At 37.5% G+C, this 14,557-nt stretch overlaps 1 protein-coding gene across 1 annotated transcript; it reads left to right on the top strand.

Annotated features, from left to right (window-relative positions):
• The first annotated feature begins 1,016 nt into the window (after positions 1-1,016).
• On the top strand, positions 1,017-10,021 carry LOC140169788 (uncharacterized). Its single transcript, XM_072193092.1, has 5 exons — positions 1,017-1,174; positions 7,085-7,219; positions 7,662-7,772; positions 8,764-8,903; positions 9,508-10,021. Exons 1-4 carry the CDS (start codon positions 1,096-1,098, stop codon positions 8,886-8,888), a joined length of 450 nt encoding a protein of 149 aa, XP_072049193.1. The 5' UTR covers positions 1,017-1,095; the 3' UTR covers positions 8,889-8,903; positions 9,508-10,021.
• The last annotated feature ends 4,536 nt before the right edge of the window (positions 10,022-14,557 follow it).

The raw sequence follows: 14,557 nt of genomic DNA, 5'->3' as shown, positions 1-14,557 counted from the left end.
GCTTTCAGCATTGACGCGTGTATAGGGCATTGCCTAGTTAACGTCACTGTGTGAAAATAACATAATAATAATTGTTTGTACTCTCTGAAATTCTAGAAAATATAGTTTTGTAACATGTCCTAAATTTCTATAGCTAACTTAGATGTTTGGAAATATTCGCGTTTTAGTAAGGTCGCCTGTAAAATTCCCTGTGTAAATCGAATGCAACTTTTAGTGACCATCACTCACTTGTGGACCGCTCTCTTCCGAAGGGCATTAAAGCTAAACCACTTGACGAATATTTTTTGTACTTGCTGTCAATCACGAATAATGTATATATTACATGTAGGCTAAAAACTGAGTAGGTGGAGCATCTGCAAATGTTCGTACCTCCCTGATATGTAAGTGACAAATAACAGCAAAAACAACTCCCATATCTGTCCATAACTTTGGTCAGTGGAGCGAGCCAGGGGATTTCAAGTGGGTGATTATTGATTGGCAAGTGCCATATTTGGACATCATTGCAGTCCACTATTCAATATGGAGGATGGGCACGGGCTGGGCTAGACTTTATCGATTGATTTTGCTGGAGTAATTTCCTGTTAACCAGGTTTAAGTACTGCAAAAGTCGAATCATGTTTGTTGTGCGGTATAACTGCACTATGTCTAACATGATGTTATTTACCGTTAACAAAATGTTTGCTAAAAATACTTTGCATTAACTTTTTGCCAACATTTCTAAAATGTTGTTGTGGTGTTTTTTAATATAAAATCTTTTTGAAATGTTCTCATGACCTTTATATAACCCGACATTTAAATGTTATTAAAAAGCTTTTGACCGAAGGCCAAACACGTCTATATCGTTTTAAAACAGTCTTGTGTTTAGTGTTGAGTAGGCCTACATACATATCATATCTAATATCAATTCTGTACTCCAAAACATTACATTAACTAATACGATCGACATCAATAAAATATTTAATCTATACAGAATAATCTGAAACATGTGGCTTATACAAATATTGTAATGTGTCTAGAATTCTTTTGTTAGTTCACTTTGCCAGAAGAAGAGTAGCCAGTGTTCATGCTATTTTGCTTGGAGATTGCAATATCATAATGGGAAGATATTCGGTCATATGTTGGTTGGTTTTCGGCATTGCATGCTTTGGACACTGTGGATCTATAAGAAAACGAGGTAAGCTTATTGGTCGGTTATCAGATATTTTTAAGATTCTTTTTCTCATTTCTTTGGTGATTATTGCTCTTTAGGTGCTATGACATTCCCATCGTAAAATTGACATCTTTGCTTAATTCGATAATTCCAAGGCCAAATAATTACGGTGGTCAAATCTCCCGAGGGGGGCCACTGGTCATTGACCAGGGGGTATCATGCGTGGCCAAAGATTCAAGTAAAAAGGGTCTTTTTTCATGATCAGGCACTGTACTTACGTATCGTGAATAGGGTATCTAAAACAAGGAAAATTGAGAAAAAGGGTATACCCATGTACAATAAATCAGTGTTTAGGGTCCGTTGAGACAAATGTAGTATGTAATAAAGGTTAAAAGTTATGAACGTTTGAATTTGTGTTTTCCCAGTTATCATCAAGGGTTTTAGAGGCAAAATGGGGACAAAAATAATGTCAATACTTATTTAGGGTATAAAATTGCACTTGACATACTTGTTTAGGGGTGCATTTTCAGACCTCGTAAATACTTGTTTAGGGTGCTATTTGAGATTTCGTGGCCACGCATGATACCCTCTTGTCAATGACCAGTGCCCCCCGGGCAAATCTCAAACCGTTTATATTTGTTAAAAGTCAAATTATGATTTGCTTATGCAAGGTACTTTAAACATCTCGGTATTTTTTACAATGATAAAATCTTGATATTGCAAAAGTTGACATATGTTACACTGGAACTCTTATGTCTTCATAAAGGAAAAAGGTATTTCTTTAGTATATCATGGCTAGATTCAATTTGAATGCTCCATCGGAAAGGTTGTTGTTGGGTATGGTGTCATAGAAGTTTAGCTAACAATCACTACTACATGACTAGGGGATGAAATAAAAACACGACCGGCAGTTGACCGCCGATTCCGTTTGGTTTCTATTGTTCTTAACAATAGGGACCGGACGAAGCCGCCGGTCAACCGCCGGTCGAGTTTCATCCCTAAGGTCGTTTTCATCTTTTCAGTTTTCGTATTCGTTTTCGGTTTTGGATCGCATTGTTATTTTGAAGTATTAGCCTACTACATGTATATGTGATAAACCTTTTTAATTCTGGACTTTTATTACTCACTGAAAAGTTGATGGAAGTGTATTGTCGTGTTTGGTTTCGTGAGTTATGTAAATATATGACATGGACATTTGAGGTGAGCTGGTACGTGATCAAATAAGTGTCTAAATTTTACGGTCTTAAATTCGTTTGACTTGTATCTACTCCAGCCTAAGCTGGAATCACAAAAAGTCGGTCATACGGTTCTCTGTGAGGACGAAACGAGGGATTGGTGCACACCGACATCACCTGGCTAATAATTACTTGGTACAGCAGAGACATTGAAATGAATACCCGGGATCGATACACGTGAATGTGCTATGCACGATTTGATATTCAGACGATTATCTTTGGATACCGGGGTAGAAAATGATGAATATCTCCCGTAATTGATTTAGTCTAAAGAAGCCAGATTTGGTTCCTTGTACTTGAATATATATGTTCAACGGATATGATAGTCGTTAGCTTGCGTTTTTGAGAAAGAAGCTTGCGTCTTGAACTCAAAAACTGTCCAAAATTCTAATTTTATATGTGCACAGTGTAGGCCAATCGTGGAGGTAGTCTAAAAGCAGATGACCTATGGCGCATACCATGCTCACTCACACACAGCGAGGTCAGCCACCGGGCTATTGTCAGTAGCCTTAGTCTTCGGCCCATTATGCATCTCAAAACTATTAAACAGGTCGGAACAAAATGGTCATGCGTGGCGGTGGATTCGACCTACCATGGCGATTTCTGTCATGAAGATATCGGGGCGATGACACTGTGTGGTGTCGCCCAATAATGCTTTAAAGCTCACAAAGGGATTGGTGTGCAACACAAAAGAATTTCTTTTAAGTGACGGTAATTAGTTACATTCATTCGCGTAACAGTTTCTTGCAACTGCATTCATTCACGTAACAATTGCAACTGCGATTGGTAATCTGATAATGCTAGAATCGCATCTATTTTAAATGTGCATATTTTTAACAATTTGTTGATTATACTGATAAAACATCCGGAAGAGATAAGGAGAGAGGGATGAGAGAAGGAGAGGAGAGGGGCCGGGCCGGGCGGGAAGATGTTAGATAATAGGGGAGAGGAGAGGGGAAGTGGAGACGAGAGGAAGGAGAGTAAGAGAATGGGGAATAGGGAATAGGCCGAGACACCCAATTTTAGCATCCCTGTCACGAAAAGATCTTTATCAAAATCATTTTTATTCAGTTTATTTAAATATTTATTTTTTCATATCAAATTGAAATTGAAAATCAAGCATTATGATTTTCTTCTGACAGTAACCATGGTAACTGACAGATTGAAAATTATTGCTTTTTATTTGGCCGGAAAAACTGTAACTTACTATTTCGCTCATTTCAATACCGAATTTGAATGGTGCAGTACCTAATTAAATGACTGAGCGAGCCTTGTATAACAATAATAGTCAGCAAGTCCGACTCTGGACTCGGTTCTAACGCAGAAAAATGGGTGAAAAACATCTCCGATCGCGAATTACCGAAGAATGAAGTCAGTGTTCTCGCCAAAGGTTTAAATTACGCCGTCGTACCGGAGAGCGTACCGGTTGCCGAATACGTCACCGTTACTGAATCTGCCTTGTCGCTAGCTCGTTTAAATCCATCGGACGCTGAAACACTTCGTCATAAGATCTGTGAAACGCTATGTAACACTGAACTACCTCAATCAAACATAACCAAGGATGAGAGGAAGGCTCTGTCGGAATTAACTAAGGATGAAAACATCGCCATAGTCCCGGCAGACAGAGGCAAGTGTGTAGTGGTATTGAACAAGTGTGACTATGATGACAAGTGCAATGATCTGCTAAAAGACGAGAAAACGTACAAGCGAGTAGGATATAATCCAACAAACAGGAAAAGGGTACCTGAGTTTACTACTAAGATCCTTACTGTGAAAACCATAAACATCGATGACAAGAGACAGTTAGACCCCACCCCTCTGAGCCAGCGGTACCTGCGTTTTATGAACTCACAAGCCAGAGCTAATACCTGTCAGGCCCATTGTGAGTAGCATCGGATCTGTAACGTATAGTCTCGCAAAGTACGCGGCTAAAATCTTAGGCCCTCTTGTTGGACAATCCCCGCACCACATCAAAAACACTCAAGAGTTTGTTAACAGAATTAAGGATATCACTTTAAGCGAAGGTGAAACAATAACGCTGGAAGTTGTAAAGGAGTGTTTGAACAATACTACCACCTTGAGTGAATGGACAAACCTTAATGTTGATCAAATCGTGGAACCCGTTAGTATCTGTTTGAATACCACCTATTTCTCATACCAAGGTAAATTTTACAAAAAACAACATGGAGTTGCGATGGGATCCCCAGTTAGCCCGATAGTGGTTAACCTGTGTATGGAAAGTTTCGAGCAGCAAGCCTTGCAATCATACCCCGGTGTTAAGCCTTGACTCTGGTTACGTTTTGTCGATGATACCTTCGTGATTATTGAGCGCACCGAACTAGAAGGTTTCTTTCAACACATCAACAAGCTAGACGACAACATCAAGTTTACCCAGGAAAGGTGTAAAGACGACACGCTAGCTTTCCTAGACTGTCTGATCAGTGTGACGAACGATGGTTTGCTAACTTCAAAAGTTTACAGAAAACCCACGCACACTGATCATTATTTACAATTTGGATCACATCACCCATTGATAGACAAGTTGGGAGTTATAAGAACTCTACAATACAGAGCAGATACTTATCCCAGAGGAGAAAGAACACATCCAAGAATCGCTGAAGAACTGCGGTTACCCGAACTGGGCTTTTCTGAAAGCCAACAAGAGCAGAAAAGACAAACCGAACAAAGCTTGCGTCACAATCCCACTATAGATGGCGCTATTTATCCTAAATCATATTATATTAATTTGCAGGATTACATGATCAATACTGCCTTTAAAACAGATGGAATAGGTGAAACAAGCAGCAAAGAAATTTTATAAACATATTTCATCAAAAAATAAAAGAAATTGTATTAAAAGCTTGAAAGAGTAATTTTCAGTAACTAAATAGCACCACCAATTTTGTCATAAATAGATACATTTTATATCCGAAAAGCTTTGAAAAATGATGTAAAAGTGAATAATTTTGTAAAAGAGGGGAAATTTAAAGTTGAAAATGACTAAAAAGCATCTGTATACATTAGCATGATATCGCTTTTAGCTGTTTAAGCCTAAAATTGGGTGGTACATGATGTTTTGTTTGAAAAACTAATAAATGATCACATCAAACAGCCGTGATCCCATATATAGCTGGACTGTCAGACGCTTTTGGGATTTCCTCGTCGTTTAAACCAAATAACACCCTACGTGGCAAGCTCGTACAAGTCAAAGACAAACAATCTAAAGAAAAACGCTTTAATTTAGTGTATGGATTAGTGTGCGGTGACGCTGATTGTTCTGCTGCCCAGAACTCTGCCGTGTACCTTCACCTTAAAGACACTGGTCATAATATTGACACCGCGGACGCAGTGATTCTCGATAAGGAGGAACAGTGGCATAGGAGGGCATCAAGGAAGCCATCTGGGAAAGAGTAGAGCAGCCGTCACTTAATAAGAAGGGGGGACTGAGACACAACCTCACGCATGGGACCGGGCCATCAAGACGATCCCAAGCCGTCTGCAAGTGTCACATGACCAGCCCAGCGGGTCAGTTGCTTGATGAAGTCTGATGGTTTCAGTCGCAACGTAGCAAGTTGCAAAAAAGTGTATGTTCCAGTATTCGATTTAATTCAAAACCTTGTTATATTATTTTTACCCTCTCCTCTGCAATAACAAGTTCGTTTCCCCTCTTTCCCTTGCTCACTTGCTCTTTCCATTTTCGTTGAAATTGGGGCTTTTCTATGGTGTTGACCCATAATTTTCATGTCAAAAAAGGGGGGGGCCTGAAATTTTTAAGGTCTAAAAAGAGGGGGGGGGGGCAAAAACATTTTCGCGATGAATTTTTTTGCATCAGGCCCCCCTAACAAGTGAGAGCACATCAGTCAAATCGAATTGCATTTTGAAAACAAGGAATGTCCTTCTGTCCTCGAAGTAAATGTAAATGGGACAAAAAGCCATCTATCATATGAAAATTGTGACCTTTCATATTAAAGATAAAGATTTTTCCCAAAAACACAAAACACAAAAAAACAATTTGGGTCTTTTTGGGAAAACACTCGATATCTTTAATATGAAAGGTTAAAATTTTCAATGGATGGTCTGCTTTTCATCCCAGCTACATACACTAAGTATATATCATTAGATTTATGAAGTTTAATTCAAGGATGGGTAAATATCAAAAATACAAAAAAAGAATTTTAATAATTTGCATATAATGTGTGTTATATCGCGAATTAAAAAAAAAATTGATATCAGAAGGACATTCCTCGTATTCAGAATGCAATTCGATATTTCTGATGTGCTCTCAGGTCCCACAAAAATTACTGAGCAAACGTTGCTATCCGAGCCCTTAACCCAGAGAAACGTGTGAAAAACATTCTTAGGGAGATTGATTGATTAATTTTGAACTCCTATTCAGCAACACTTGGCGTTTCCTTTTTTTCTTTTATAATAAACTACACATTATTGCTAATGTGTATTACCCCATTGGAATGGTCCAAAAATGTGTCTATTTGTACAAATTTAATTATCTCAGTGACGCCTAAACGGATTTGGGTCATGTTTGCACCATTGTTAAGCAGACACTTCATGGTTTTTGAATCCTTAAGAAAAATTTTTAAGTTATGCACCATTTTCCACAGGGCCTATTTTTATTGAGACACCCTGTATGTTGCAAACTGGACACATAATAATTCAATGTCGTGTCCTAATTTTGTTTCAGGAAATGGCATCGACTTTTGTAAGCTGAATACCCCTACATTCAAATGTGATAATGGCGACTGTATTATGAAAATTTGGTATTGTGACAACAGACATGATTGTTCGGATGGCAGTGACGAGGCTTATTGCAAAAATGGTATGTACCTGACTAGGCCTGAACGCTAGTGGTGGTGGTGGTGGTGGTGGTTGTGGTGGTGGCGGTGGTGGTGATGGTGGTGGCAGTGGTGGTGGTTGTGGTGGTGGTACGAGTGGTGGTGGTGGCGGCGGCGGCGGTAGTGGTGGTGCTGGTGGTGGCGGTGCTGGTGGTACTGGTGGTGCTGGTGGTGGTGGTGGGGTGGTGGTGATGGTGTTGGTGGTGGTGATGGTGGTGGTGATGGTGACGGTGATGATAAAGATGTTGACAAAGATGATGTTTATGACGGAAATGACGATAGTAAAGATGATGATAATAATGATGATGATGATGATGATCATCATCATCATCATTTTCATCATCATTATTTTCATCATAATCATCATCATCATTATCATCATCATCGTCATGATTATGATAACGATATGTTCATCTTAATTCCCAGATGACCTGGATCTTATCTGCGCAGACGGTACCGTTATTACTGATGGTCTTGATGGTCGATGTGATTCTTATAACGATTGTGAAGATGGAAGTGATGAGAAGGGATGTCAAGGTCAGTTAGATAGTTAGTTACGGCCCTGTCCGGATTAAAACAATTATTTAAAATAATGCTGCCCAGGGCGAGATGAAAATATAGTACCCGTACCCAGAAATTAGTTGCTCCACACAAATGAGGTTATTTGAATATGGAGAGTATTGAGTAATATATTGCATAACACATTGTTCCTTTTGAGACTGATTTGATTTGCTGACAAGGTATTCGAAAGTGGTAGCATTGTTTCCAACAAAAGTGTTCCACCATTAAGTTTGTAACTTACCCGACACCATATTAACGAGGTCGGTTGAGTGCAGATCCGTCGGAACACGCATTTCAATACGGAATAAAATAATGCTAACCTCGTCGTGACATCATCCAAGCAGCAAAGTTCATTTCCCATTGAAAAAGCGTTATCCGACGGATCTACAGTCGACCATGATAGGTCCAATGTATAAATACCAACAACTATAATAAGTCGCCAAATTGTTGAACTATTCGTTGGCGAAGTGATGTAATAATCGTATTAAGGCCAAGAAAAAAATTGTTCGCTCGGTCGGGATTTCTCTTTTTCTTCTTCTTCTTCTTTTAATTAATAGCAAACTCTACTGTTTGTATTAATTATGGCTCAAAATATGAAAAATCAGACAATTTTGGTGTCAAAATAAATCAACTAACATTACAAAACAACTAAAATGTTAAAAACAAGCTCTAAAATACATTTTTTACATCTTCAGAATGCAAACATTTGAAAAGAAAACATAACTTTTCAGGAATTTCCAAAACATAGGGTCGGTATTCTTTTGTACAGTAAATAGAAAAACAACAACTTTTTTCTGATTTCCAAAATTAGGGTAGGTCGGTTGAAGGCAAGCAAACATCTTCTTTTTTTGGGCATAATTACCATAGCAATAGGGTAAAACAATTTTTGAATTTGTAACAAACCTTGACGAATTTTTAACTTACTGGGGCTAATTGACTACTTTAAATTTTATTTGTTTTATTGCAGCCTACGAATGCAATGGTGACATACAACTGACGTGTAACGATGGCAGTTGTAGATCAATATTTTTCCTGTGCGACGGAGAACAGGATTGTCCAGATGGAGAAGATGAGGCTGATTGTGACTATTAATATCACCATGATCACGTAAGATCCATTGCGATGTGGTTGATTATGTCAGATTTGATCAGCTCGGAAGTTGACACTGTTCTATTTTTTTCTGGTGTATTTTCTGTTAGATACTTTTTCTCTCTGCATCTTCCTTGTGCTCAAGTCTTACGCTAAATGGTCGTCCCGTCTCACCAATGTAAGACTTTGCATTCTATCTCGTAGGCCACACCATTAGTTTTGATTGTAGGGTGTTATGTGGCATTCATGGTGACGGATATCCTTGTGTTTGCGAAATATTCTCTCAAGTTTTTCAGAATAGCCTTCCACTAGAGAATTACCACCATGCCCTTGGTTTCAGTATCCTATGTGGTGTCCTTCTGCTCTCCTTTGGTATTTTCTATTCCAGCTTTCACCTGTTGTTTGGCCTTATCAAACGCACAATTTGGATACCCCGGAAATGGTGATTGCCTTTTTATTCTACTTTCTTCCGTCTTTTTGTCTTTGTCTCCTGTCACGAATTTAATCACGATTGTAATGCATTTTTTCATTAAAAAATAGTTATTTTGGATTTGTCAATAAGATAATTTAGTAAATATCAATCTAAAATCCTGTTTTAATTGTTTTGTTCTTTCATTTGCAGGTAAACGCGACGCACATTGGGTTCGCAACGCGGATTAACGCAACATTTGTTCATAACCGACGCGTCTAAAAATTGGTTTTCTTGAATATTAATATTATTATTATTATTATTATTATTATCCATTCGCTTTGAGCGTCATTTTAATCACTGTTACAGATCGTCCCTGATGAAAGAACGGTGCCGTCGGATACTTAATTTTTTAGTATCTTAATTGCCTGAACAAAACAAAACACTTGATGTTGTTGAGAATAAAAAGCTATCACATATAAATTTTTCTGAATTTTGATAATTGACTTCTCCCTGCATGAATTATGACAATATGAAAATCACTCCTCGATTTTTAATCCATTCCAATACTGGTTATGTTTTGAAAAAAAAATCGCGTCCCAATCGGCAAATTTGCGTAAAAACTGGCAACCAGCTTATTATTGCTAATCGGATACGTTGAACTTGATTGCGTTGTCTACGAAGTTGTATTTTGAGACAGCGACCTTCCAAAGACCCCCCCCCCCCCCCATGAACCACAGGATCATATAGGGGGAAAATATTAATTATCCAATAACACTTTCAAGTAATTGTGTCAAATTATTTATCTGACCCTTCAGATCCCAGAAATGTAAATTTTATGCGCGTACGACCTATAGTTAGGAAATTATGGAGCACGAAAGTCTAAGGTCGATATGCTTGTTGTACATGGGTCAAAGTCAAAGTTACTCCAATTTTCGTAAAATATTGTTGCAAATTGTTAGTTGTGATTTCATACGACTAGTCCAATAAAATATCTACTTGCAGACGTTTCGAAACTGTCAGTTTCTCTTTGTGGATGCTGTTGTTGTAATGACGATTTGTGTACAGCTGATGTTGACTGCTGCTTAGCAACCGAGTTGCCAGTTGATTTTCTGTCAGTTATCAAATCGTCAAAAACGTGACTTGTTGTATTTTGAAAGTTTCCGAAACGTGTGCAATTAAGTAAGTGGATATTTTATTGGACTAGTCGTAGAAATATAACAACTAACAATTATTCTATGAACAGTCCTGGTGAATTTGTTCAAGAATCGTTGCATATTGTTCATCTAGCTTAGAGGTTTCAGAAAAAGAATTGTTTGCACCATCTGCCATGTCTGGTTAGTATGTTATATAGCGAAGAATTAAAAGATCTGTATAGGAATAGGATACAGTGGCCTTTGTTTTCTTTTTCATTGATCATAATATCTTCTGACTTTCTCAATCTCAGATAGTGGAAACTATTCTTGTCCTAAATCCCGTGAACTTCGATGAACAATTTGCCTCCACAAAAATCAGAACAACTTCAAATTTTCACCCCTGTGCAACATGCAATTGACCTTGGACTTGTTGAAGCTCGTAACTTAGTAACCAAATTTATATGCCGTACGCACATATATCATACATTTTTGTGGTCCATGGGCACAGATGAATAATTTAGTGAATTTGGAACATGTTGAATTGTTGCCCACTGTATGAGGTTTTAGTGTGTGGTTGTTTTTTTTTTTGGGGGGGGGGGTCCTTTATTACGTCATTGGGTTCCAATACAGTTTGCCAGACAAAATATTCGAATTCAGCATAGCCATATTTGCACAAATAAGTTGGTTACCAGCTTTTACGCAAACTTTCCGATTGAAGCTTAAAGGTCCATTCAGTGATTTACTTATCCGGACGATCGTAAAAATCATCAAAATTCAGATTTTGGTACCTTAAATTTGTCATTGTCATAGATGTGCTAACATAGCCTGCTAGTAGTACAGCCGAAAGCTGTGTATAAAAGACAAAATAAGACATTTTATACGAATCTGTAATTTATATACTGACAGTATATAAATTAGCTACATGTATTTCAATGGGGTTTCAACTTTGTCAATGATGTTGTTTCCTTATTATTTTCCCAAATATTCATTTCAGAAATACCTGATGGGTCAAAACCGATAAATCCAGTACTTGGAATTGTAAAATCGGCAAAAGATCTCTAAACTACTCTTTTTTATTCATAAATTAAAGGCAGTCCTTCTAAGTTTCATTCTGGGAAAAAAATCTTGTGAACTTTTAATTTTACATCAATTTCAATAATGCTCATGTGTTTTCTCTGGGCAACTTACGTAGTAATGCGGCCCATACACGATCAAAATATTGATCAATATTGGGAATCCTAGATACAGGAGTGGATACAAAATCTACAATTGTGTGTGTTCAATGGTAGATTCTGTATCCACTGTTGCATCTAGGGTTTTTGATATTGATCAATAAGATTGAAGTGTATTAGGGAAACATAAGTTACCATTAGATTGAAAGGAGTACTACAAGCTCGTTTGTTGACAGTAGCAAAACTAATTGTTTTGGCATATAACAATGCAATGTCGCCTTTTAGTTAAAAATAAATTTTTGTTAAAAGGGAATTAATTGCCTCAAAAAGAGTTGTGAATAAAAGAATGAATGAAAAGTTGTTTGTAGTATATCATTTTGAATGAAAAGTGCTAGGGTGGGATTGACAGTTCAACAGGTGGATTCAAGTGCATCAACGAAAGTCAATCTCTCTTGCTGGTCACTTCTTCATAGTGGTCTTTTGCAAAAAAGTTCTAATCAACCATGGTTCGATAATCAGATCTGGATAAAGCTCGGGCTATTGCCTGCTTGAGGCTGATACTTCAGAATCAAGTTGCTGCAATTTTTGGAGTTTCTTGCATTATGATCTCCAAACTGGAAGCCACGTTTCGTCGGAGATGTCAAAGACAGACGTTTTGTGATATTCCTTTCTCATGTTTAATGATGCAAATGGCACAGACAATGGCAGATTTGGCACATTTTGGCCAAATATTACACTGCTACAATTAATATTGTAAGCATGGCATTTATTTGCCAGTGCACGTTTTAACGAATCAATCTAGTCAAGAATTTTCAGAGGAAATACTATGTAATTCTTACGGCTAGTACTGTTTGTTTTAGAAATAATTGACCTTAAAGAGGAAAATTAAAATAATAAACAGGACAAGAAAAGACTACAAATAACAACAGCAACAGCGGTAACTACAAGTTATAAAAACAACATAAAAATAAGGAAGCAGAAGAACATCGGAGTGATGCGGAGAGAGATACATCATATATATACGAAAGCAACAGATCATTTCTGTCATTTGTGATGTCCTTGGCGATGATACCCGAGCCAGTCTGGCTAATGGACTGGGTGTAATTGACATTGTCTTTTTTCAAAATGCGTCTATTTCAGGCATGTCAGACGAATTTAACAGATTTTAAAAGTTTATTATCATTATTTTGTAAAATGATATGGTAAAGATGATAGTTACATACTCTGAAACGTTTTTGTTTTTTTCTTCTTTCTTTTTTATTCGTGGTGGTACCACGTCTGGATCTGTATCCAGTAAATGATCTCAATTGGTTTGTTTTAAGGGGGAATAATACCCTGATTTTCATCAGTACCCCTCCTCTTTTTTTTCTTGCAAATTAATGAAGTAAATAAATATGTTAATCACCTCATGTCCTGAACTTATAAAAAATGTCTACATACAAAGTGCTTTTTAACCATTTTAGTAAGTCATTTCAGCCCTATATATTTTTTGTTTACTGTATCCGAGTAACTCAGAAGCGTGTTTCATAACAAACCATAATTTATTCCATTCAACATGTTCAAGTAGGGTACATGAATAGAATACATTAAATCCTTTGTTATACTCTCTATAGAAAATCTAGTGGTGCATGCAAAATATATAACACTGAATAAATTAAATAAACACTTACACAATGGATGCATAGTCATTAGTCAATTTAATACTATAATGTGTTGTTAGGAGAAGAAAAGGCTATTAGGTCACCGTATGTCAGGTTATAGGTCCCCTGGACAAGGAAGTTATTGCTAATTATCTCGTGGTAACCCGTACAAAACGAAGGTGATCCTCGCGGCTGCGAAGGTCAATTGTGGAATGTTTATGGCGTGCGTCTCTAAGCTGCAAGGTCCCTGTGTTGTTGTCAATGGTTTATGGAATGATAGGGCCCGTAGGGTAGGGGTCAGCGACAACCTTTAAAGTGTGCTGTTGGGCTTGTGGATCAGTGCCTATAGTCGTTGTGCCCGTGCCCCTGTGCGTAGTGTAATAAATCACTGCGTTAAAATGTGTAATATTTTATTAGGAAAATCCATATATCATATGTGTCATTACTCAAGCTTCAGTATTGGCTTCAAAGCAACTAATTTTAGCAATATGACAAAATGTCCTTTTTAACAGAAATACAAATGCGCCAAATTTGCTGTAATTGTCGAAGACACAATTGAAATAGCTACTGAATGATATTATTCCATAGCATTAATGGTCATTCAAAATAGTCTGCCTCAAACCCCATAGCTCCGCTTTAAGTTATAGTATAGCCACCTCGTAAACTCGGGTCTTATTACTATACCTCGTGAGTCAATGAATTTGTCTGCAGGTGGCGCTCTGTAGCGCTACTGTGGTCTTCACAAGAGTACGCCATCTCACTCAATCTGATGCCATGTGCGTTGCACCTTGTATTCCTTGGTTAGAAACCAGCTTCACGTCATTAGTCCAAGATATTGGTGGACCGGACGCCCCCTTCCTCGTCGGCCTTCCATAGCATGTTGCAATTTTTTTTTCTACACCTCCATGTTTCCCGACAATATGGCCATCAGCTTTCTCTCCATTATGCCATTTCTGGTGGCTAAATGTGTACCTATCTTGTCTAGGATCCATGAATTTGTTTTCATGTTTTTCCGTGTCACTTGCAAAAGCATTTTGTAACACCACATTACAAACACGGTTGTTTGATGTGATCATTTATTAGGGCCTAATGTTTTTTGTTTACTGTATCCGAGTAACTCAGAAGCGTGTTTCATAACAAACCATAATTTATTCCATTCAACATGTTCAAGTAGGGTACATGAATAGAATACATTAAATCCTTTGTTATACTCTCTATAGAAAATCTAGTGGTGCATGCAAAATATATAACACTGAATAAATTAAATAAACACTTACACAATGGATGCATAGTCATTAGTCAATTTAATACTATA

This window comes from Amphiura filiformis, chromosome 14 (genome assembly GCF_039555335.1).
Source record: "Amphiura filiformis chromosome 14, Afil_fr2py, whole genome shotgun sequence".
Lineage (NCBI taxonomy): Eukaryota > Metazoa > Echinodermata > Ophiuroidea > Amphilepidida > Amphiuridae > Amphiura > Amphiura filiformis.
Note: the sequence above shows the minus strand (reverse complement) of the source record. Positions and strands in the feature narration are given on the sequence as shown.